Source organism: Schistocerca cancellata, chromosome 1 (assembly GCF_023864275.1).
Source record: "Schistocerca cancellata isolate TAMUIC-IGC-003103 chromosome 1, iqSchCanc2.1, whole genome shotgun sequence".
NCBI lineage: Eukaryota > Metazoa > Arthropoda > Insecta > Orthoptera > Acrididae > Schistocerca > Schistocerca cancellata.
The window spans coordinates 561,364,909-561,391,376 of record NC_064626.1 but is presented as its reverse complement, the minus strand read 5'-3'; the positions used below and the strand labels follow the sequence as shown (position 1 = coordinate 561,391,376).

The following is a 26,468-nucleotide window of genomic DNA, read 5'->3' as shown; positions in this document are numbered from 1 at the left end:
GAATCAATCAAGCCTCATCTGGGGCAGCGACAAGTCCCGAGGGCTGAAATGCAGCAGGAGGTAACACTCCTCTGCTGTGTGGTAGCAAGTATGATTATAATGAAGCTTTTAAGTACAACTATGCAATCCAGTGAAACAGATAAAATTTAAAACTATTTTTTCCATCTTGAGATTATCTGCTAGCATTTAAAGGAGTGACTCAGCCAGTCGTGAAGTCTGTCATGTAGCACTCCAACTGGATGTAGACAACTGCCCCACGAGCATCACAGCTACAATAGGGTGAGAGAGAGCTGCTTGTAGACTGTACACATAGGTCAGACTGGTAAGACCGATATGGAGCCAGCCGACATTGCGGATACACAGTAACATGGTTGTAAGAGATCACCACACAGTAACTTTTTGATTGTGGTTGTGACACAATTTGCTGTTTCATGCTGCTGAGAGTCAATGAGGTGGTGATGTCCTCATGGCAGATCACAATATCAGTATTTCCAGAGCATTTTGCCAGTCAGCCCCCTTGGCAAGCTGATCCACGAGTTTATTCCCTGGGATGCCAATGCGACTCGGGGGACAAAAGGAACACAACCTACCTCCTATTGTTGTTGATATCCTAAGAGGATATCTTGTATTTGTGTTACCAATGGAGGCTGAGAATTTTCTGTAGGCTGCTCATCGAGTCCCTGCAAAGTAGTAAAGCCTCGCGTGAGTGTACTGAAGGGCACACATGAGTACCATCAGTTCTACCAAAAAGTTTCTGCTTAGTGTACGCAGGAGTGTTGCTTCCTGCTTTCTTGTTCTCTTGCACGTAAAGGTATAGTCTGTCCAGTATTCAGCTCTTAAGCAATTCGTATAAATGATATTTAAATTGGGGTACTCACCAAGTACCAAGATGAGCAACTAAAGAAAAACCAATGGGTCTAACACATTGCCTGGGCCAAGAGAGAAAGATCAAAACAAATTTGTGGATAAGGCATAGGGGAGGGCGACATAGTGAGAGGACAAAGGGTAAGCAGAAGTAGGAATCGACGGGTTGTAACTGGGGCAATACACAAATTACCAACTGAGGCTGCTTTTCTGGAAGTCTTACTTCCATATCAGGAAGCAGAAGGCATTGATTTGAATGTTCTGAATGGCTATGAATGTGCACGGTGTAAATGAGCAGTAGCTTCTGGCATCTCTTCTGTACAGGGGGGGGGGAGGGGGGGGATGCAGGATGCCTGCTGTTACTACGAGCTTGCCCTCCAGGCACATGCGAAAGACACCAGTCACATACCTGATTGCTGATCCCAAAATGGTGGATCATTGCCAATGGTGCTGCTGGTCTATAGGGGCAGGCTTCTGTATTACGAATGTGATAAAATGAAAGCTTTGTAGAGTTGATAAACGGTTGAAAGATCCACATCTCAGGTGATGTTACTAAGACAATGTAGGACATTAATTTTTAACTTAAGCTGTCACATATGGGGAAACAAAATTAACTTGTCAGCAATACAAGTCCTAAAAAGTGCAAAGTCTATACCACATCAAACAACCTATTATGTAGATAGGATTCTGGGTGCAGATGAACAGTTTAATATTGACAGAAATCCACCATGTAAGTTTTTGTTGTGGTAAATTTGAAGCCATATGCATGTGCTTTCCTTACAGTGCCCAGCAGTAATAGTGGTGGTGGTCGTAGTAGTAGTAGTAGTAGTAGTAGTAGTAGTAGTAGTAGTACGGTGACCCTCACACTTTAAGAACTCTAGTAGATGTAGAAGTCATCAACATGTGAGGATAGTAAAACTAAGGATCCCACTGTTTTTCTGAGTGTTTGTTTAGCATCATTAAGAAGAGGGTCACACTCAGGGAAGAGCTTTATGGGACTCTGTTTTCCTGTACGTGGGAAGCACTGTAGGAACTACCAACTTGGACTCTGAAGGGGGGGAAAAAAAAAAAAAAAAAAAAAAAAAAAAAAAAAAAAAAAAAAAATTGAGTGAAAATTGGAAGAGATCCATTGAAGGCCCACTCATGTAAGGTGTTGAGGCTGCAGTGGCACTGTGTGGTGACATCACAGACTTTATGCAGGTCAAAGAAGACAGCAGTAAGATGCTGATAAATAAGAAGCCATTCCAATATGACTCCAGGTGGAGCACGTGATCATTAGAGTACAAGGCCTCCCAAAACCCAGTCAGACAAAAGCTATTCCTCCAACCACCTCCAGTTATAAAGAGCAAGATTGTGGTGCTCGCATTTTATGCATGGATGACATAACGACTGATATGTATTCAATCACAGCTGTATTTTGGCACATTGATAAGTGTGCTGAGGAGTTTCCATTACAGAAGGAAGTTTACAGCACTCCCAACTACATACCTTGAAAGACAAGATGGCACACACTGCTCACATTTTGTGGAGACAAAAGACAGGGGTGAATGTCAGGCACCGATGTTTGGGCAAAGTGCACAGAGCAAGAGCATGTACTCCCTTCCAATGGCAGTGTGAAGAAGATAAAATTCTTAATCACAATTCTGTTTGGCTTAGCACCACGTGTTGGATGATTTTGATAGTGGTGAAGGCGGTAGGGATGGGGCCCAGGGCAGTCACGGCTGCCAAGTCTGTCTTCACATCTGATTTCATCCCCTCCTCCTCTTCCTCCTCCTCATGGATTTGAATTTGGTATGAGTAGTATCCACATAGGAGAGCAGTAGAGACAAGTAGCATGCTGCTCTGAGACCTACGGCCACACCTCTCTGTTGGGGGATGATGATGATGACGATGATGTGGTTTTGGTGGTAGGGCTGGAAGGGAGCAACACTCAACTAGGGTGTGTCAGTCAGGTAGTCTCTCTTACAGGCACGTAGAGGGCCAAGGTCCCCTGTGCAGATGTAGAGATAAGGGGAAGGGGGAGGAGCCCTTCCCTTAAACAGGAAGGGACTACAGTGGTCGCTAGGGCAGAATGACAAGGAAGGAAAGGGGATATTCAGGGAGTATTTGATGGAAGCAATACCTTTTGGGAGAAGTTTGTCATCTGAACAGAGAAAAGGCAATTGCACTTGTCCCTAGATGTCTAGTGCATTTAACAGTCGATCTTGGATCTCATGTTCCCTTCTTGCGATAAGGCACACTGGTAATCGAGAGGAGTGATCCTCTCCACTATTGGTGCAGTAAAGTGATTGAACATAGGGCAATCTAGGTGTAGTAGTAATTTGCAATCTCTGCAGATGGATTCATTAAGAGATTTTGCTGATGATATCACCAAATTTCTTACATTTGAGGCACCTCATGGCAAGAAGTACATCAGCTTTCGTGTCACACAGGCAGAACATTATCTTAACTTGATCAGGTAGTAACTCACAGTCAGAAACCAAGAAAATGCTCTGGTGCTTACTCTTATATCTTTAGATCCTTGTTAGACCAAGGAAATAAAACACATGCCCATTACAAAGTAGCGTGTAATTCCTCATCTCTTCGAAGCGTAAGGTTCCTGTGGAAGATTTTACTGTTGACTGTGTTTAGGTTCCTGTGTAGAGTAAATACTTTAAGAATTTTGCCAAGTATGTCACAGCTTAATAATTGTATCTGACTGAGCAGGAGAGGCTGTTTTAATCCATGTGGAGCCATTTCACATTTTCTATCAAGGTGTCCTTGTTGTACGCGTGTGTGATATCCTCCACACAAAATAATAGCTTGGTATTTAGGAAGCACCCACCGTTAGACCTTATGCAGATCAGGAATTAAGGTACATAACGTGCTTGCCTACCAGACAGTGGGGCTGGGTTTGATCCCCAGCAGGGTTAGAGATTTTATCCGTACATGGACTGGCTGTTGTGCTGTCATCACCACCACCACCACCACCACCACCACCACCACCATCATAATCATCAACATGCAAGTCGCCCAATGTGGCATCACCTTTAAGTAAGACTTACACCCAGCGGCCGAACTCCCCCAGAAGGGCCTTCCGGCCATCAACGGCACACTATCATTTCATTTCTCATGAGAACTCAAGAATTATACGGCGAAAATCATGGTTCACCACAATTGGTCCACTACTATGCCATCCATTCTAATAGGGGGCTCTTTCCATGTATGCAACCAAACATTGCAAATGGCTCTCATGCATGTCCCAAGTAAGATAGGCACAAGCTGCCTGGCATTTACAGGGAGGAAGCAGCATAGGCACCAACAGTGCATTCCCTGCATGGTCTGGTGGCTACCATCATGCAGGTACCCAAAGACTGTCACATGGACTGGCTAACGAGTAGGGTATTTGGTGACCACCTGTATGGACTGCACTAATGAAAAAAATTTGAAGAGAGAGATCACACCCGTTAATGGTGGCCTGTTGAAAATAAATCGAAAGGGATATAAGATTTAACAAGAAAGTAAAATTCAGTAACTGAAAGCAGAGACCGGAGATACGACCGAGTCAGTATTGAATAGGACATTCATTAGATTGGAGCACAGGAAGAGGAAACACCAAAATGGCCAAGGGTCCTGAGCTTGCCATGCACATGTACACTCTTTGACATAAAACTCGACCGGCGGCCGGCCGCTTCAGAGGCTAAGTCCGCGCCGATCGCGACATGGGACAAAAAAACTGGCCAACTCGCTAATTCTCTAAGTCCGGTTATCTGCACAATCTGGCAACACTGTAGACTGCGGCACTTCCTGGAGGAAAACTTGTCCCAAGATAGAGATACTCTAGGCTGATTACGCCTGTGGTCTAGCGGTAGCGTGCGTTGTTTCTGTTCATAATGTCAGTGGATCGAGAGCAGCTGGCATAAAATATTTTTATAGCCTCTTCTGTCTGAATGCTGAAGACGTGAATGTAATGGTAGCGCAGATTCAATCTATTTCGCTTTGTGACACACCGATATCAAAATTTTATCTAGTAACGATTTTGCGGCAGATTTCCTGCAGACTGTCCTCCTCTGGACGCCGTATGCGGCAAAGCTCCGGGATCCATTTGCTGGCTACTGGCAGCGGCCGTGGCGACAGCAGCGGCGCTGCACTCCCCCGTTCTTTATCGAAAGCGCCTGCTACCGCTCATCGCTTTTGATTATTTAAAACGCTTTATTATTAAATGTTGCTCCACAGAAAATTTCTACAATTTCCATTCACGCTCAAAAGCAACGGAGTCAGACGCCCTGATTAGTAGGCGGGTAATCGGCAAGAGCTGAGTACGGCCCGAAATTAATTTTATAGACTGGGACGAAATTAAACCACCTCACTACATTCGATGAATTTATAAATGCTTCATACCTCGTTTCTTTTCCTTTCAAACTTAATTATTTGTGCAACTTTTGGTCAATGTTTGGATGTTTTCGTCAAGCCAGAGTGAGCGTCTGTGGTGTAAAGTGTATTACAGTTCTTGTTTCATTCCTTATGGTAAGTCTATGCGATAAACTGTGTGAATACCTTGCAATGCATGCTCTGTAGCAGTGCAGGCACACTGCACATTTGGAGTTCCATGTATGGGTTCATGAAGTATTTATTGTTGATCGGAAGTGATAGTTAAGGTCATCAGATTTAAACCAGAAAACTTTGTCGTTTTGAAGGTTTCAGAGAACGGAAAGGAATTGCTAACGCCGGTGTTAGAAAACGTCTACAGTTAAATGCTATTGCAAACATTTAGAAGATGGGAACTATATTAATGAACATGTGCACTTCATAAACAACCTTCTGACATGTTAGACCTATATGACGAACAAAGCTCAAATTTATATTGTTGACAGTCGGTTTGAATCTTTTCAGGACCTATTTTACAGTGAAGCACCTTGGAATTTGCAAAGCAGAAATCCATGATATTAACTAAATTTACTAAGTCGAAATCGGACGAAGATTAATGTTTAAAGGCATTCTTCAGATTTCGCATAAGAAATTTTTACTAGCAGTTTGCAACTCCATTAATTAAAATGGAAAATAAAAGGTTGTAGTCAGCGGCTTCTACCGTGATTCGAACTTATAGTACAAGCACTGCAACGCACAAGGGAACCTCTGAGCTAACGACACACTGGCGGCCAGAGGCGGACTATGGTCACTGCGATGTTGCCTGAGCCTCAAAACGCAACCTGAAACACACAAACAGAGGAGGTGGAGATTACTGTTTTAACGTCCCGTCGACAACGATGTCATTAGAGACGGAGCACAAGCTCGGATTAGGGAAGGATGGGGAAGGAAATCGGCCGTGCCCTTCCTAAGGAACCATCCCGGCATTTGCCTGAAGCGATTTAGGGAAATCATTGAAAACCTAAATCAGGATGGCCGGGCGCGGGATTGCACCGTCGTCCTTCCGAATGCACACACAAACAGGTGTTACTTATGTGAAGAACGCCGTTCTTGGAGTCCAGAAATTAAATATACTTTCGAATTGTGTCATCTTGCAGTGGATTATATCGTACGAGTCTTCGATGTGGAAAACGAATGTCAAGTGAATGTAGCGAGGTAACGCCGACCTACACCCGGAAGTAAATGCACTATCAGAGTGTTGACAAATATTTGCTACGACGCTGCCATTTCTCGGCTCTCTGACGAGGCAGCTCTTCAGCGAAATGCTTGCCGTGATTCTCCTATACGGTTCTTCAGAGTGGAGACACGCGCGCACGTTTGGTTTTTATGCGGCGTTCTCCCCTGATGGTTTCTGACGTCGCCTTGTGGGCTATGTATACATATGAGACATTCAATTATCATTAATCCAGAATGATACAAGTTTCAGCTTCCGGCGTGGAAGAAGGTTGTTGACGCCGACATTATATCATTTCAACGTAGGGAAAGCAAAACGGATCATTCAATGTTTCTCATTCAACATAAGGCATGTGAGATAAATTTCCGTAACGTTCATAATCATCTAAAAATACAAACGAAGTAAAAATACACCGGAAGCTTATTCGAATTGAATATAATGTAAGATACCAAACGCTTTGCACCTCGATGTCGAATTTGTCCACTTGCAATCGTTTGCAGCATGCACATAGAATGTCATGATTACCACGAGAATGAAGAAATATGTTGGTAAGGATGGAAGCAAGAAGAGACGCAGTCAACAAATATTCTATTCCTCATGGCATTCATTTCATTTGACACGTAAGAAGAGGTAAAGCGGGAATTTACTTTCGTTAACACGAAAGATATGCCGGCACATATTGATAACGAGGAAGTCTGCGTCTTCATACGTTTCCTCCTTGAAATCTGTATGCTCTATTATATACTAAGTAGCCCGATCATTGTTTCAGTAATGTTACCCTCTTGTTTGACCCCATAACGATGAACAGATTCCAAATGCATGTCTCTGCGTGAAAGTAGCTGTTCGAACCCTTCCTGGGTTGTTTTTTGTGTTTTGTTGCTTGGAATTCCTGAAGCAGACCACTGTGCCTTCCCCCCTCGTGGGTTAGGTCTCAAAACTAAACCGCTTTGTATCCAATGGCATAATTTATTCATACAGCATCAGCATAAGACTCTTGCGAGTGAGAGAATGACAATAACAATCTTAACAAGAACAAGCAAATAATGAATTATGTTTATTCCAACGCAGAACGAGAATGGCGTTAAATATAAAAATCTATATCTATATCCATATCTATTGATCTTTGAGTTGGCACAATGCAAATATATTCTTAGCATTTAGTTACTGAATTTAGTTCTGGATGTTTGCAGAGAAAAGGAAAAGTCGGTACTTCTCGCTAGTGTAATATAATGTGAACCAGCAACTACCCTTTCCTTAGAACACGACTCAAGCAGGTCCTCAAGTAGGCACTGCTGCATTCTGTTCCCTGACATTGCTCTGATGACGGTTAATGCAGATAGTTCCGATTATGAAATACAAAACGTACTGCAGGTTAGTTCCTAGGATAGTAACATTAAATTTGCGTTGTAGACGGCACATGAACGTGACAACTGTCCATATTACTCATCAATATAAAAAGACAATATTTTGGGAATTTAGCAGGATTACTCAAAATGAATTCTGAAATTGGGTGACTGACCGCACAGGTGCTAAACGTCGTCAAGAGTATACGATGTCCTAATCGCATTAGGAATATGAAGATCGTCTTCGACAGCTCGCAACTTTCACATTGCTATCTCCACCCTACTCCAGACAGCTCTCGGTGGAGTTGCACTACGTTGCCGATGTTATGGAAGGCCTTCAAACCGACAACAGACCACATATTGAAAAATACAAGCGAATTCTCTTGCAGCGTAAGCTTATTGTAACTAATCTAAAAATTATTGGAGAGGAACATTGTCCTATTCAAAAAAAGTAAAATGTTACACACTGTTGACGTCAAATGGACATTATCTATGTCCTGTCTTGTGTCCTACTCATCTATAATATCAAGTGTACTATGAAAATGATTATATATAATGGATTATAAGGTAATGCATTGATATCAGATGGTGGGGGCCGGCCGATGTGGCCGTGCGGTTCTAGGCGCTTCAGTCTGGAACCGCGTGACCGCTACGGTCGCAGGTTCGAATCCTGCCTCGGGCATGGATGTGTGTGATGTCCTTAGGTTAGTTAGGTTTAAGTAGTTCTAAGTTATAGGGGACTGATGACCTTAGAAGTTAAGTCCCATAGTGCTCAGAGCCATTTGAACCATTTGAACTATTTAACACAAAATGACATTAAAAATTTAAGTTATTCACGAGCAGCTAGTTGAGAATATGTATGAACATTAAATGACACGACGAACCGTCTTGTTCTGAATATGGATTCAAACCCAGCTCATGCAGACTAAGCAAAGATTTCGTGACTGACGGAAACTAACAGTCATTCCTAATTAGGCATACAGAGAGTGATATACCTCCATTTTAGACAGTATCAGTTAGCAAATATCAACTTTAAATTGCATAACGCAAACATTTTTAACAGACGCAAATTCCTACCCAGCATCTATTGTCCCTGTTAACGAACTACGAGAGATGTTAAATATTGCTTCTTCACAAGTAACTTACTTGAAATGCCGTGAGGTAAAGCTGTGTGTTGGACACGGATTCGAACCCGGAACCTAATCGGATTGCTATCGAAGCACAGTCAAATGTGACATATCGGAATTTCGCGGCAGTAACTAGATGTTTTAACTGAAATGACGAGACGAAACATTAATTTTTTCCTTCCCAGGACTCCAACCCGGCACCTATCGCTGTTATATTCTAGAGAAAACTAACGTTAAATATGGGTTTGTTGCACCAGCAGTGACATGTGAGCATGTTTGAACTGAAATAATATGACGAAGAGTTCAGCGCTCACTGGGAATAGAGCCCCACACATATCGTTGTTGACTACACACAAAGAGACGTCAGCTACCGAATTTTTCTCCACCAGCTGCTCAGAATAGCATCTTGAACTTACAGTCATCTCGCAAATAGTTCTGTGTCTCACTGGGAGTTAAAAACGTCAGATATCGTTAGTGTTGACAGCGAATGAAAATACATTAAAAATCAAAATTATTATCCACCAGCAGATAGGTGTTCTCATGCTAGAGCTTGATAATACATAATTAAATCTTTAGTGCCGGGCCAGGATTCGATCCCATTCACGCATAATATGTGAAGGTGTTGAGGAATCTGCAGTTTTGAACAAACAACAAATTGTAGCCGAGCTGTATTGCCACGAAGGGATCAAATTCCGCGTTAAGGGCGGTCTGAGTTGCATTCCCAGTTCAGAACCAATTTTATCGACATACAGAAGCTCAAATAAAAGATGGAATAAGTGTCCTGTGACCATACATAGCGTTTGTGTCGTCACTTGAAATAAATAACTAGTATAAGAAAGGTTACTGGTGATAGTTTCTACATGTCGCCACTCCAGACTTTATTGTGGTTCAACCTACCGTCTACTTGGTAAAGAAGGAATATCATCTTTAATGTGAATTTTCAGACCACGCAGCCATTATATCTCCTTCACTTGGTGTAGCCAGGAGAGAATGGAATCTGTCTCTCCCTATCTAAAATCATTGACAGAAGTGGGAATCGAACCCAGACCATAGGTATAACAACCTACCATCCGTCCAACAGACCACGAAATCCTCTTCTCTGTGAGTCATTTTTCTATCGTAACGCAGTTGCGCCACACTGGATGAGAATTCTGACACACAGGCTCCCTGTAGTAATTTGCAGCATGTTCAGTAAATTCATTTACTTGGTTGACCGAATCACCATGAACTAGCTGCCTCGGCTACCCAGTGCATACATTCGACTATTTTGTAATCACAGAAATAAAATCACGTTACTGCCACCTACACACAACTGCCAACATTGTAGGATGCAGAAGTTTAAATAGGAAGTGTTCCTTTCCACTTGAGCTATTCTATTGCGCTATCTGTTACTAGAAAACGTCGTTCAGTCCAAAAGAAAAGCTGTAACTGTTTGTCTCTCAGAAGTCAAGACCTGGCCATATGCATAATCTCACAGTGCTGTGGAATCCAAAAGTTCTGGAGGAATAGTTGCCGAGCTCTGGAGCTGTTGTAGCTATGTGTCAGCTTGTAGCATAGATAAGATGTCGTGAGTTCGAATACATTTAGTGCTACATTTTTTAAAACTCAATTCTGCTCTCTGCTGAAGTTATCAATCTAATGGAACTTTGAACGTAATTCCCTTCACTTCTCAACCCAAAGCAGTCGCATCTGGAAAAAGGACTAACTACTGTGACATTTTGTTCTATTCAGGTTTAATAGACAGCAGGCAGCAGATGCATCTCGAAGATGTGCAGGGAGAGCGCATCGTGCCATAATATGTCAGAAAAGTATTTTCTAGATTAGCCGTCGTGTGGTAGTGATATTTTATTCTTCTTCAAACTTTGATTGACAGCTTTAACTCAGAACAAATTTTCTACATGCATGTAATCAATAAACTGCATGTGCATTGTCAGACTGTCATAGGTAACATCAGAGAAATCGCATATATCGTTGATGATTAATTTCTCTATCATGTTTACTGTTGTTTTAACAACACTAAAGGAAACCTTACGAAAATTGTGCACTGTATTATAAGAAATGAAATAAAACTAACCATGATAACCTTACGACGAAAGTATCTGTACACAAGCATGCCTCTATCGACACGAATTAGTAAAATACTACTCACTTAGATTTTGATTGGGTCTGTGTTTAATTGGTATGCTGTGTCATACTCAAGAGGTATGCAAATGTGGCATTTCATAAATATAGTTACGTATTCCTAGAAACCCAAAATTCGCTTGTCAGCAGCGGAAAGAGGCGTTACCTGTTGTGCAGCATTGTAAGTTTTTCAACATTGCACTATGAGCTGAAAGCATTTTCTTGCGATTTCCTTATTGATGTTTGATCTGACTGCTTGTAGCTCTTTCACACAAGGGATAAAAACGTTTCAGTCAGTGAGACTGGAACTGCGAACCGTAACAGACGCTGTTTCACAGTTCAGCACGTTACCACACAGCTGGCGAGGAGGTATGGGCCTCAGTTTCCTATTACGACGGCAATAGTAACTAGAACTCGTAAACCGCTATTTAAAGGTCGAGATTAGTTGCGATTTCCACCTGCAACGACTTTCCTGGGCTGAAAACCGTAAATTTTCAATCTTTTGTTACCCTTCAAGCTATAATAACTCAGATTATTCAATGGAAATGACAGGTAAAATCAAGTGAACTTTGAGGCTTAATTCCGTGCACACCAGGAAGTAACTCGTCGATCACAGAGTTGCCAAACATACGTTGCCTTGTTGCCAAATCTCAGTTACAGTACCAGCAGGAAGAAGACGAACTGATGTGATCCTGCTGGTGTCTCCAAGTCGCGGCTGCTACGGCCTGGAATACGTAATGCGTCTGATTCGCTTTCTGTAACTAGGTTTAGGGACTGGAGCGTAGTTACTAATAAAACTCAGAACTGACTGCAAACTGAGCATCATAAATCAGTAACTCTCATTGTTGTTTTTATATTTCTTTCGTAAGTGCACTCAAAACTAAGAAAGTCATTCACAGGCGTTTTCGTGCCTCGCCGATAGTCGAGCACAACATACAAATAAAAATAAAAAAGAATGTGTGTGTGTGTGTGTGTGTGTGTGTGTGTGTGTGTGTGTGTGTGTGTGAGAGAGAGAGAGAGAGAGAGAGAGAGAGAGAGAGAGAGAGAGTAAAAAATTGTTGTAAAGAAATTGAATCATGGTATTTAAAGAAATCTTTCATTAAAATGACACGTTCCACATCATTACGAAATGTCGTATTCATGATCTATGGAACACGAGTTAATCTAATGTAATCTAATCTAATCTAATCACATCATATTGATGATTAGCCATGAAGAGTCATGAATTACCGAAATTTTTGCCAATACCAGTAACCAAATCTAAACTTGAAAATAAAAGACGACAATTTTTGTAATAAACCGTGACTCCTATCAAGACCCTTTCATCCCTGTTATCTAACCACGAAAGATGTCTGATATACCTCCATTCTGAAGTAACAAAGTGTGCATGCATTTAAAGATGAAGTGCATGATGTGAAGTTCTGTGACGGAGATACGAACCCAACACGTAATCCGATTGTTAACTAAGAAAACTCAAATGTTACGTATTGGTCTTTCTTACGAGCCGCTAGGTGTCTGAATCTAAAATAAGGATACAAACTTTTGTGCCTAAGCGACAATCGAACTGCACACCTACCGTGCATCCACGAATATAGCTTAAGTATCAGTTGCTTACTCATGAACAGTAAGATGTGTGCGTGTTTGACCAGAAATAACGACACCTGTTGCGATTGTTGGCAACACATGAACAGACATTGAAATTGCGCGTTAATTTTCACTAGCAGGTGGGTGTGCACTTGATAAAGCTGGAAATGAAATTATGAATATTTTTGTACTGGATCAGGTTTCAGACCCACATTCTTACCTTTGGAGGAGACCTAGAGAAGATTGCAGTCTTGGGAAAAGGAACGAAATGACTGAACTATACTGTTCCGAGAGATTCAGATCCTCGAAAGAGGAGATACGAATTCGAATCACAGTGCAGCACCAAATTTTTAAACGTCTCTAGTTCAATCAAGTACAAGTAAAATAAGAGCCCTGTCCCTTTAAATGGCTATCGGTTCATCAAATAAAATAAAATTTTCTAATGTAAGTAAGCTTACTGGCGACTGTATTTCTTTGTACCATGACTTCCGCTGTGTCATTTCCCAACGTAAACCGGCTCTGCGCAGTTGGTAATGAAGGAACGTGATGTTTAATGCGGATTCTGGATTATAACGTCTTTCTCTTGAGGTTACCAGAGGTAAAATAAATCTGTTTGTGCCTCTTAAAAGTAAATGCCTGAACCCACGCATTGCATCTGTGATAGCTCGTTCCACCAGACCATTGTGGCCACATTACCCAGCCCCAGGAGTGTGCTGTAACGGATGATGTGCTTAGCTTACAAAATTAGTCACGGTGGAAAAAACGCGAGTCTATTAAATGGTCAAGTAGAAGCAAGCTTCTGACGCAGAGATTATGCTATTCTCATGTCAGCAGGATGTAAAGACTCTTCTAGGCATCATAGGCTGGATGTGAAGCCATTTTGATTTTTCACAAATTCAGCAAATTTCTTAGTTCGAGAAAATCCACTGTGAAGTGTGAAGTTGCCGGATAATTAGATTATTACTGTTTTTATTACTATCATTTTATTCATACCGCTGATGGAACACGACCGTAGTCTTGAGGTAAAACAGGAGACCAGCTAATATGACGTCTGGCGACCGAAAGCACATATCGACAACATTTTTATCGCCCCTTTCCTCTCGGTGCTGAAGCTATGAGTGTAATTCAAGCGAATCTACAATAGCATATTAGCTGGTCTCTCTCTCTCTCTCTCTCTCTCTCTCTCTCTCACACACACACACACACACACACACACACACACACACACACACACACATTCTTTTTTATTTTTATTTGTATGTTGTGCTCGACTATCGGCGAGGCACGAAAACGCCTGTGAATGACTTTCTTAGTTTTGAGTGCACTTACGAAAGAAATATAAAAACAACAATGAGAGTTACTGATTTATGATGCTCAGTTTGCAGTCAGTTCTGAGTTTTATTAGTAACTACGCTCCAGTCCCTAAACCTAGTTACAGAAAGCGAATCAGACGCATTACGTATTCCAGGCCGTAGCAGCCGCGACTTGGAGACACCAGCAGGATCACATCAGTTCGTCTTCTTCCTGCTGGTACTGTAATTGATATTTGGCAACAAGGCAACGTATGTTTGGCAACTCTGTGATCGACGAGTTACTTCCTGGTGTGCACGGAATTAAGCCTCAAAGTTCACTTGATTTTACCTGTCATTTCCATTGAATAATCTGAGTTATTATAGCTTGAAGGGTAACAAAAGATTGAAAATTTACGGTTTTCAGCCCAGGAAAGTCGTTGCAGGTGGAAATCGCAACTAATCTCGACCTTTAAATAGCGGTTTACGAGTTCTAGTTACTATTGCCGTCGTAATAGGAAACTGAGGCCCATACCTCCTCGCCAGCTGTGTGGTAACGTGCTGAACTGTGAAACAGCGTCTGTTACGGTTCGCAGTTCCAGTCTCACTGACTGAAACGTTTTTATCCCTTGTGTGAAAGAGCTACAAGCAGTCAGATCAAACATCAATAAGGAAATCGCAAGAAAATGCTTTCAGCTCATAGTGCAATGTTGAAAAACTTACAATGCTGCACAACAGGTAACGCCTCTTTCCGCTGCTGACAAGCGAATTTTGGGTTTCTAGGAATACGTAACTATATTTATGAAATGCCACATTTGCATACCTCTTGAGTATGACACAGCATACCAATTAAACACAGACCCAATCAAAATCTAAGTGAGTAGTATTTTACTAATTCGTGTCGATAGAGGCATGCTTGTGTACAGATACTTTCGTCGTAAGGTTATCATGGTTAGTTTTATTTCATTTCTTATAATACAGTGCACAATTTTCGTAAGGTTTCCTTTAGTGTTGTTAAAACAACAGTAAACATGATAGAGAAATTAATCATCAACGATATATGCGATTTCTCTGATGTTACCTATGACAGTCTGACAATGCACATGCAGTTTATTGATTACATGCATGTAGAAAATTTGTTCTGAGTTAAAGCTGTCAATCAAAGTTTGAAGAAGAATAAAATATCACTACCACACGACGGCTAATCTAGAAAATACTTTTCTGACATATTATGGCACGATGCGCTCTCCCTGCACATCTTCGAGATGCATCTGCTGCCTGCTGTCTATTAAACCTGAATAGAACAAAATGTCACAGTAGTTAGTCCTTTTTCCAGATGCGACTGCTTTGGGTTGAGAAGTGAAGGGAATTACGTTCAAAGTTCCATTAGATTGATAACTTCAGCAGAGAGCAGAATTGAGTTTTAAAAAATGTAGCACTAAATGTATTCGAACTCACGACATCTTATCTATGCTACAAGCTGACACATAGCTACAACAGCTCCAGAGCTCGGCAACTATTCCTCCAGAACTTTTGGATTCCACAGCACTGTGAGATTATGCATATGGCCAGGTCTTGACTTCTGAGAGACAAACAGTTACAGCTTTTCTTTTGGACTGAACGACGTTTTCTAGTAACAGATAGCGCAATAGAATAGCTCAAGTGGAAAGGAACACTTCCTATTTAAACTTCTGCATCCTACAATGTTGGCAGTTGTGTGTAGGTGGCAGTAACGTGATTTTATTTCTGTGATTACAAAATAGTCGAATGTATGCACTGGGTAGCCGAGGCAGCTAGTTCATGGTGATTCGGTCAACCAAGTAAATGAATTTACTGAACATGCTGCAAATTACTACAGGGAGCCTGTGTGTCAGAATTCTCATCCAGTGTGGCGCAACTGCGTTACGATAGAAAAATGACTCACAGAGAAGAGGATTTCGTGGTCTGTTGGACGGATGGTAGGTTGTTATACCTATGGTCTGGGTTCGATTCCCACTTCTGTCAATGATTTTAGATAGGGAGAGACAGATTCCATTCTCTCCTGGCTACACCAAGTGAAGGAGATATAATGGCTGCGTGGTCTGAAAATTCACATTAAAGATGATATTCCTTCTTTACCAAGTAGACGGTAGGTTGAACCACAATAAAGTCTGGAGTGGCGACATGTAGAAACTATCACCAGTAACCTTTCTTATACTAGTTATTTATTTCAAGTGACGACACAAACGCTATGTATGGTCACAGGACACTTATTCCATCTTTTATTTGAGCTTCTGTATGTCGATAAAATTGGTTCTGAACTGGGAATGCAACTCAGACCGCCCTTAACACGGAATTTGATCCCTTCGTGGCAATACAGCTCGGCTACAATTTGTTGTTTGTTCAAAACTGCAGATTCCTCAACACCTTCACATATTATGCGTGAATGGGATCGAATCCTGGCCCGGCACTAAAGATTTAATTATGTATTATCAAGCTCTAGCATGAGAACACCTATCTGCTGGTGGATAATAATTTTGATTTTTAATGTATTTTCATTCGCTGTCAACACTAACGATATCTGACGTTTTTAACTCCCAGTGAGACACAGAACTATTTGCGAGATGACTGTAAGTTCAAGATGCTATTCTGAGCAGCTGGTGGAGAAAAATTCGGTAGCTGACGTCTCTTTGTGTGTAGTCAACAACGATATGTGTGGGGCTCTATTCCCAGTGAGCGCTGAACTCTTCGTCATATTATTTCAGTTCAAACATGCTCACATGTCACTGCTGGTGCAACAAACCCATATTTAACGTTAGTTTTCTCTAGAATATAACAGCGATAGGTGCCGGGTTGGAGTCCTGGGAAGGAAAAAATTAATGTTTCGTCTCGTCATTTCAGTTAAAACATCTAGTTACTGCCGCAAAATTCCGATATGTCACATTTGACTGTGCTTCGATAGCAATCCGATTAGGTTCCGGGTTCGAATCCGTGTCCAACACACAGCTTTACCTCACGGCATTTCAAGTAAGTTACTTGTGAAGAAGCAATATTTAACATCTCTCGTAGTTCGTTAACAGGGACAATAGATGCTGGGTAGGAATTTGCGTCTGTTAAAAATGTTTGCGTTATGCAATTTAAAGTTGATATTTGCTAACTGATACTGTCTAAAATGGAGGTGTATCACTCTCTGTATGCCTAATCAGGAATGACTGTTAGTTTCCGTCAGTCACGAAATCTTTGCTTAGTCTGCATGAGCTGGGTTTGAATCCATATTCAGAACAAGACGGTTCGTCGTGTCATTTAATGTTCATACATATTCTCAACTAGCTGCTCGTGAATAACTTAAATTTTTAATGTCATATTGTGTTAAATAGTTCAAATGGTTCAAATGGCTCTGAGCACTATGGGACTTAACTTCTAAGGTCATCAGTCCCCTAGAACTTAGAACTACTTAAACCTAACTAACCTAAGGACATCACACACATCCATGCCCGAGGCAGGATTCGAACCTGCGACCGTAGCGGTCACGCGGTTCCAGACTGAAGCGCCTAGAACCGCACGGCCACATCGGCCGGCCCCCACCATCTGATATCAATGCATTACCTTATAATCCATTATATATAATCATTTTCATAGTACACTTGATATTATAGATGAGTAGGACACAAGACAGGACATAGATAATGTCCATTTGACGTCAACAGTGTGTAACATTTTACTTTTTTTGAATAGGACAATGTTCCTCTCCAATAATTTTTAGATTAGTTACAATAAGCTTACGCTGCAAGAGAATTCGCTTGTATTTTTCAATATGTGGTCTGTTGTCGGTTTGAAGGCCTTCCATAACATCGGCAACGTAGTGCAACTCCACCGAGAGCTGTCTGGAGTAGGGTGGAGATAGCAATGTGAAAGTTGCGAGCTGTCGAAGACGATCTTCATATTCCTAATGCGATTAGGACATCGTATACTCTTGACGACGTTTAGCACCTGTGCGGTCAGTCACCCAATTTCAGAATTCATTTTGAGTAATCCTGCTAAATTCCCAAAATATTGTCTTTTTATATTGATGAGTAATATGGACAGTTGTCACGTTCATGTGCCGTCTACAACGCAAATTTAATGTTACTATCCTAGGAACTAACCTGCAGTACGTTTTGTATTTCATAATCGGAACTATCTGCATTAACCGTCATCAGAGCAATGTCAGGGAACAGAATGCAGCAGTGCCTACTTGAGGACCTGCTTGAGTCGTGTTCTAAGGAAAGGGTAGTTGCTGGTTCACATTATATTACACTAGCGAGAAGTACCGACTTTTCCTTTTCTCTGCAAACATCCAGAACTAAATTCAGTAACTAAATGCTAAGAATATATTTGCATTGTGCCAACTCAAAGATCAATAGATATGGATATAGATATAGATTTTTATATTTAACGCCATTCTCGTTCTGCGTTGGAATAAACATAATTCATTATTTGCTTGTTCTTGTTAAGATTGTTATTGTCATTCTCTCACTCGCAAGAGTCTTATGCTGATGCTGTATGAATAAATTATGCCATTGGATACAAAGCGGTTTAGTTTTGAGACCTAACCCACGAGGGGGGAAGGCACAGTGGTCTGCTTCAGGAATTCCAAGCAACAAAACACAAAAAACAACCCAGGAAGGGTTCGAACAGCTACTTTCACGCAGAGACATGCATTTGGAATCTGTTCATCGTTATGGGGTCAAACAAGAGGGTAACATTACTGAAACAATGATCGGGCTACTTAGTATATAATAGAGCATACAGATTTCAAGGAGGAAACGTATGAAGACGCAGACTTCCTCGTTATCAATATGTGCCGGCATATCTTTCGTGTTAACGAAAGTAAATTCCCGCTTTACCTCTTCTTACGTGTCAAATGAAATGAATGCCATGAGGAATAGAATATTTGTTGACTGCGTCTCTTCTTGCTTCCATCCTTACCAACATATTTCTTCATTCTCGTGGTAATCATGACATTCTATGTGCATGCTGCAAACGATTGCAAGTGGACAAATTCGACATCGAGGTGCAAAGCGTTTGGTATCTTACATTATATTCAATTCGAATAAGCTTCCGGTGTATTTTTACTTCGTTTGTATTTTTAGATGATTATGAACGTTACGGAAATTTATCTCACATGCCTTATGTTGAATGAGAAACATTGAATGATCCGTTTTGCTTTCCCTACGTTGAAATGATATAATGTCGGCGTCAACAACCTTCTTCCACGCCGGAAGCTGAAACTTGTATCATTCTGGATTAATGATAATTGAATGTCTCATATGTATACATAGCCCACAAGGCGACGTCAGAAACCATCAGGGGAGAACGCCGCATAAAAACCAAACGTGCGCGCGTGTCTCCACTCTGAAGAACCGTATAGGAGAATCACGGCAAGCATTTCGCTGAAGAGCTGCCTCGTCAGAGAGCCGAGAAATGGCAGCGTCGTAGCAAATATTTGTCAACACTCTGATAGTGCATTTACTTCCGGGTGTAGGTCGGCGTTACCTCGCTACATTCACTTGACATTCGTTTTCCACATCGAAGACTCGTACGATATAATCCACTGCAAGATGACACAATTCGAAAGTATATTTAATTTCTGGACTCCAAGAACGGCGTTCTTCACATAAGTAACACCTGTTTGTGTGTGCATTCGGAAGGACGACGGTGCAATCCCGCGCCCGGCCATCCTGATTTAGGTTTTCAATGATTTCCCTAAATCGCTTCAGGCAAATGCCGGGATGGTTCCTTAGGAAGGGCACGGCCGATTTCCTTCCCCATCCTTCCCTAATCCGAGCTTGTGCTCCGTCTCTAATGACATCGTTGTCGACGGGACGTTAAAACAGTAATCTCCACCTCCTCTGTTTGTGTGTTTCAGGTTGCGTTTTGAGGCTCAGGCAACATCGCAGTGACCATAGTCCGCCTCTGGCCGCCAGTGTGTCGTTAGCTCAGAGGTTCCCTTGTGCGTTGCAGTGCTTGTACTATAAGTTCGAATCACGGTAGAAGCCGCTGACTACAACCTTTTATTTTCCATTTTAATTAATGGAGTTGCAAACTGCTAGTAAAAATTTCTTATGCGAAATCTGAAGAATGCCTTTAAACATTAATCTTCGTCCGATTTCGACTTAGTAAATTTAGTTAATATCATGGATTTCTGCTTTGCAAATTCCAAGGTGCTTCACTGTAAAATAGGTCCTGAAAAGATTCAAACCGACTGTCAACAATATAAATTTGAGCTTTGTTCGTCATACAGGTCTAACATGTCAGAAGGTTGTTTATGAAGTGCACATGTTCATTAATATAGTTCCCATCTTCTAAATGTTTGCAATAGCATTTAACTGTAGACGTTTTCTAACACCGGCATTAGCAATTCCTTTCCGTTCTCTGAAACCTTCAAAACGACAAAGTTTTCTGGTTTAAATCTGATGACCTTAACTATCACTTCCGATCAACAATAAATACTTCATGAACCCATACATGGAACTCCAAATGTGCAGTGTGCCTGCACTGCTACAGAGCATGCATTGCAAGGTATTCACACAGTTTATCGCATAGACTTACCATAAGGAATGAAACAAGAACTGTAATACACTTTACACCACAGACGCTCACTCTGGCTTGACGAAAACATCCAAACATTGACCAAAAGTTGCACAAATAATTAAGTTTGAAAGGAAAAGAAACGAGGTATGAAGCATTTATAAATTCATCGAATGTAGTGAGGTGGTTTAATTTCGTCCCAGTCTATAAAATTAATTTCGGGCCGTACTCAGCTCTTGCCGATTACCCGCCTACTAATCAGGGCGTCTGACTCCGTTGCTTTTGAGCGTGAATGGAAATTGTAGAAATTTTCTGTGGAGCAACATTTAATAATAAAGCGTTTTAAATCATCAAAAGCGATGAGCGGTAGCAGGCGCTTTCGATAAAGAACGGGGGAGTGCAGCGCCGCTGCTGTCGCCACGGCCGCTGCCAGTAGCCAGCAAATGGATCCCGGAGCTTTGCCGCATACGGCGTCCAGAGGAGGACAGTCTGCAGGAAATCTGCCGCAAAATCATTACTAGATAAAATTTTGATATCGGTGTGTCACAAAGCGAAATAGATTGAATCTGCGCTACCATTACATTCACGTCTTCAGCATTCAGACAGAAGAGGCTATAAAAATATTTTATGCCAGCTGCTCTCGATCCACTGACATTATGAACAGAAACAACGCACGCTACCGCTAGACCACAGGCGTAATCAGCCTAGAGTATCTCTATCTTGGGACAAGTTTTCCTCCAGGAAGTGCCGCAGTCTACAGTGTTGCCAGATTGTGCAGATAACCGGACTTAGAGAATTAGCGAGTTGGCCAGTTTTTTTGTCCCATGTCGCGATCGGCACGGACTTAGCCTCTGAAGCGGCCGGCCGCCGGTCGAGTTTTATGTCAAAGAGTGTACATTGTTTGCCACCTAAGGGGCACATCTCTATTTGTTAATTCGTTCAAAACCTGTTGTCGTGCGAACTCCTAACACTGGAACAGTACTCTAAAACTGGTTGCACTAGCATTCGAACACACTATTTCCTTTACAGATGCTCTGCACTTCCCCGAAACCCTTCCAATAAATCTTGATTATTCCATTCCTTTCCCTAATACTGATTTTGTGTGATTGTCCCATTTCACATCACTTCATAATATTATCGCAGGAGAAGCTGAGTAGCTCCATGGTGTAGTGGTTATGACACTAAATTGTTGCATGGAGGGTTGAGAGTTCAAAACTCACCTGGACTGTACAATTTTAATTTCTAGATTTGGTTCGAGTACATTCTAGAAGTAGTCCCAAATGTTAAGAATCACTGTACTGGAATGTTCTGTAGGTGTAAATATACTGTATGTGTTCTGGCCAGAGGCAGTTTGCTCCACGCTCTTGTATGTGCAAGAGCTACATAAACCTTCGTTAAGTTAAGTCAGTGTTTGTCATTCATCTAATTACACCTTCTTCTTCGCGACAATATTGCCCGTAAATACTTTTACAATGTGACATGCTTAAAATGTCCACGACTTATCTTGTCATTAGATAATATCAGGCTCTTTTGCTTTAATAGAGACATTATCTTGTACTAATTCCCATTTAAAAGAGAGCTGCCATTCATTGCTCCACGTGGGAACTTTGAGTGAGCCTTTCTGATATTCCTCATGACAGTCCAACAATACTCTCCTGTAGACAACAGCATTGTCAAAAGTCTGTTGGTGCTGCTGATTCTACACAATAGTTCATGTATTTTTTTAAATTTATTTACTTACTTACTTTCTTTTTAATTACTTACTTACTTATTTGTTTGAGATGTCAGTTTGCTTAATGGTTTAGTAATTTGCCAAAGAATATGAGAGCATCACAGAGGTCACCCAATGTTACTTTCATTTCTGTAGAACATTCCCCATCCCGAAGAACATACAGTACTGGGTTTTCTAAACCAAATATTAAATCTTACATCTGCAAAGATACTCCGTATTATCATAACTTGGTTAGAGGTTAACAGTGTGGTACACATCTATCTTAACAATCACCCTTCAGGCTGCTTGCAGATATCTGTCAGCAGTCACAGTGTGGCTTGGCATTAAATTTATATGCCGTTCAAGGAGCAGGTGATACACATGTTACACTACCTCTTAGTGAAATGGAAAAGAATGACATTTCTGATTTTCATTTATAAATACATAAACTAGACTCACTATTTTTCATTGTTCTAAATGAAACACAAAATCTTTGATAAATCATTTCACAGTCTCTCTCACACTGCATTAATTGCTAAATATAAGGTGAACTCAAAATATCAAGATTTTATCTAGCTTCTCATACTCACTTTTCTTTCCATGACTCAGAATGCAGAGAGCAAAACACGAATGATATGGCAGGACTTTATTGGCAGTGGTCTTCACCTCTGCCTCCATTCTTACATCTGTAAGATTCTCACGAACAAGCACAAGAAATCCTAATTTCGTAAATATTTCAATCAGGCGATCCCTGTCGAGATCTGTACCCATACGAGTCTCCAGGGGCTCTTCTGGCAAGAGATGCTGTCAAAAGATAAGTTCGAATCAGAAGTATGAAACCAAAACACAAAATATTATATTTCAAGTGACAATTTTTGGGATGTGGGAAGAGGATAGGGGATATGGAGAGTATGCTGACTTCTGCACCATCAAGGATGGTACCCTTTGCAGTGTCATCTGGCAGTGCTGTAAAGCTCAAATTCTTTTAACCACAATTAACAATGGTGATGACGACATGTGAAACAATACATAATTAATACTTCAATTTCCCATTATGCTTTTACAGATCTGTAATTCATAGCAACCTAGAGCATTTTATGATCCAATTGTTCGCTGCAAAATTGAAGTTATGGACCTGAGCTCACAAACCACAATCTGTATTGGAAAGTTAAATAAGCATGGCAACAAACTTAGTACAAGTCACCCAACAGATATCCAAGTGTCTACACACGGGCCATGAAACCTCATTACTCTCCAAGTCACTCCTCTATCTTTCAAGAACTTTTCTATCATATTTTAAAACTAATACAAAAAAAATCAATATCAATGGCAAGGAGGTGCATGCATCCTGCATGAATGAGCAGAAAATGTTATTTCCTTGGTCCTGACTACATACTGCCTATTGCCAACAAATATCACTTCTTGTTAGTTTCTTCCTCATTGGCAACTGCTGTTATTCTTTTCATATCCACTAACCCAAGTTTAACTTCTAATACTGCAAATGCTCATTAAGTGACTTTTTATTTTGGTATTTTGTGAATGTGAACGTGTATAGCGGTGAAGTTTCAAAATAAGTAATTTACTTCAATGATATTTGTTCCCGCATTTGTTCTGCATCTACTTGCCCATAATTGTCTTCTTCCATTAAGAAGTAAATCTACCTATAACTTTTGTTTATGCCTTTCTATGCTAAATGAGACTTACTTTATCAGTTCAGCTTCTCATTTATTTTACTGTACTTTTCACGACCTGTCATACTTTTTACAATATTACAACAGATTCTAACGTACTTAGCTTCTCCTGCAAGCTAGGTCATGATCAGTACACTACAGACACCAGTGTTCTGAAACAAGGAATCTTTATGATATGAGAACACAATGATTGTGAGTTTTGGCAGTAATTTCTTCCCTTCAATCAAGGATGGAAGGAAGGACATTAAGACTGTGAAACACCACAAACATCTGGATTTTTAAAAGAAGTGGAGCAGTAACTCAGAAAAACTAGGATGTAGAAGTAAACTGGCAGTGGCCTTTAAGCAAAAATCGAAGCATTTACATGAAATTATTTAAGGGAGCCATAGACATAAAGCAAACACAAATCCGTGTGATGCTTCTGCTAAGTACAAGTTCATTACCTTAACTATGTGGTGTTTGGTGCTATGAAGGAGTGTAGTCTGCGGTGTGGTGGATTAAATAGTTGTCCACTCAACTGGACTGATAGCAGTGATGAAAACTGGAAATTTCTGAGTTGCAAGAATGGTGTATTGTGCATGTGTCATTACTTACAGCAACTGCATCTAAAACTGCTAGGTTCACCTAGTTCAACAAGTTTATGATGCCCCAGCAAATCACATAATTGAAAATAACAGTGGACAGTAAATTATTCCTCTGAAGATTCTGCTAACAACATAACAGTTATGAACACAGAGATAAGATGACAAATGTTGTTAGAACTCAAATCAGCATCTCAAGCAACATAGACTCAGTCACAAACAGCACACACTGCAGTTACAGTTTTCCACTTACAAATTGCCCAAACACAAACTCAAACCCAAACCTGCTGACCACTAAAATGAATGCAACAACACAACATAAATACATGATGGAGATGAAAATGATAGTAGTAATGTGTGATACATCATCCCTTAGCTCATTCTCCACCAGGGATTTGACTACCTCTCAATATGTCCTGAAATGAGGAATTTCCTGCCCACTATCAACTCCACTCCTCCCACCGTGGTATTCTACCACCCACTGAACCTACACACTATAACTATCCATCTCTAACCCACCCTTTGTCCCAAACCCTTGCCTCATGGCTCATTATATATTGCAATAGAGCTAGACCCGAAACATGTCATATATATCCTCCCACTAACATCTATTCCAGCCTTCTCCATGCCATCGCCTACTCCTCAAAGGCAGGCCTACAAGTGAAAACAGCTATGTGATCTACAAACTAAACTGCAATCACTGTGCTGCTTTCTACGTGGGCAAGTCAACGAACAAGCTGTATGTTCACATGAATGGCCACTGCAAAACTGTGGCCAAGAAAAAGCTGGACCACCCAGTTATTAATGCCCCGATCCGCCCCACCCACACATTTGAACAAATAATTTCTCCTTGATACTATGCCCACCATTAAAGCAAATATCTTTTTTTTTTTAAGAACTTGGAAAATTGAGTCCTAAAATGTCATCGTATCACCATTTTGTGAAACTGGATTGCAAATTGTAAGCTGTTGCAGTTAGAGCCTTAGCAGTGGAATTTAAATCAAAATATGTAGTAGAACTTCAAACCAGATTGTTTCATTAACACTAACATACAATGATATTATTGGAGAATCCTGTTCTGTAAAACAACTGATACACTGTCGAATTAACATGACATCAAGATCCCTCACTAGCAAGACAGTCATGCACAAAATCCTTGGCATTCTGCCAAAGGTATGTGCGTTTCCCAACTGAAAGCATGGTTTCAAATAATAAAATGTGAGACTGAGTAAGGAAAAAAATTAAACAATATGGGAAATCCAGGATGGAATGTAACAATATTAATTTTTGTAATAAGGAACAAAATTAATTTATCAAACAAAGAACTGAAATCAGGGAGGGAGAGAGGGAGGGAGACACTCTCTCAGAATGAAATATACTAACCTGGGATGCTGGAGTCAAATCTCTTGTAAACACTTTCTGGTTTATTATTAAACACATCCCAACATGCTTTGGGTTAATGTGATAGCGGAAATCATCATCACAAACCGAAGGCACCGCAGATATTTCAGTCTTCAATTTGCTGGGGCTGGTAGACGAACTCTTAAAACTCATTTCACTGGCAGTTGACAATGACTCTTCACCTTTCCTTGAACATAGTGACTGAAAATTTTCAGCCAGTTCAGGGGCACCAACAGCTTTTAAACCATACACAAGCCCAGCTGCATCTGTGTCTGTGCAGCTGCCAACATTCAGGAACCTATAAAAATGTGTTTCGTGTGAATAATCATACCACAAAATTCACTTTTAGTGAGTTAATTGTTTTTTTGACATGGTAACTTCAACCAGCAGCACAAGGAAGTGCTAACCTTTATCAATTAAAAGATATGAATAATTGAACTTCATATTGTGGCACGTCAGAGCGGACTTGGGCTGAGCTAACATTTTGTTTTGAAGATACTGAAAGTTCGTAACTCCATGTAATATGTTTGGCTAAATCCAAAAGCAACATAAATGAGACCAAGCAATTTACAAAGCAGACTGTATTTTCTAGTGGTACATAAAAAATACTTGTAACCAGCATACAG

The 26,468-nt window shown here is 40.8% G+C and overlaps 1 protein-coding gene across 2 annotated transcripts in view; it reads right to left on the bottom strand.

Annotated features, from left to right (window-relative positions):
- LOC126181157 (caspase-8) overlaps positions 1-26,468 on the bottom strand; it is a 155,276-nt gene that overhangs the window by 20,311 nt on the left and 108,497 nt on the right. For both annotated transcript variants that reach the window (XM_049924749.1, XM_049924750.1), the window contains exons 7-8: positions 25,825-26,140; positions 22,760-22,973 (exon numbers count right to left, since the gene is read on the bottom strand). In XM_049924749.1, coding sequence (XP_049780706.1) covers positions 22,760-22,973; positions 25,825-26,140 — 530 coding nt within the window. The remainder of the gene's footprint in view (positions 1-22,759; positions 22,974-25,824; positions 26,141-26,468) is intronic.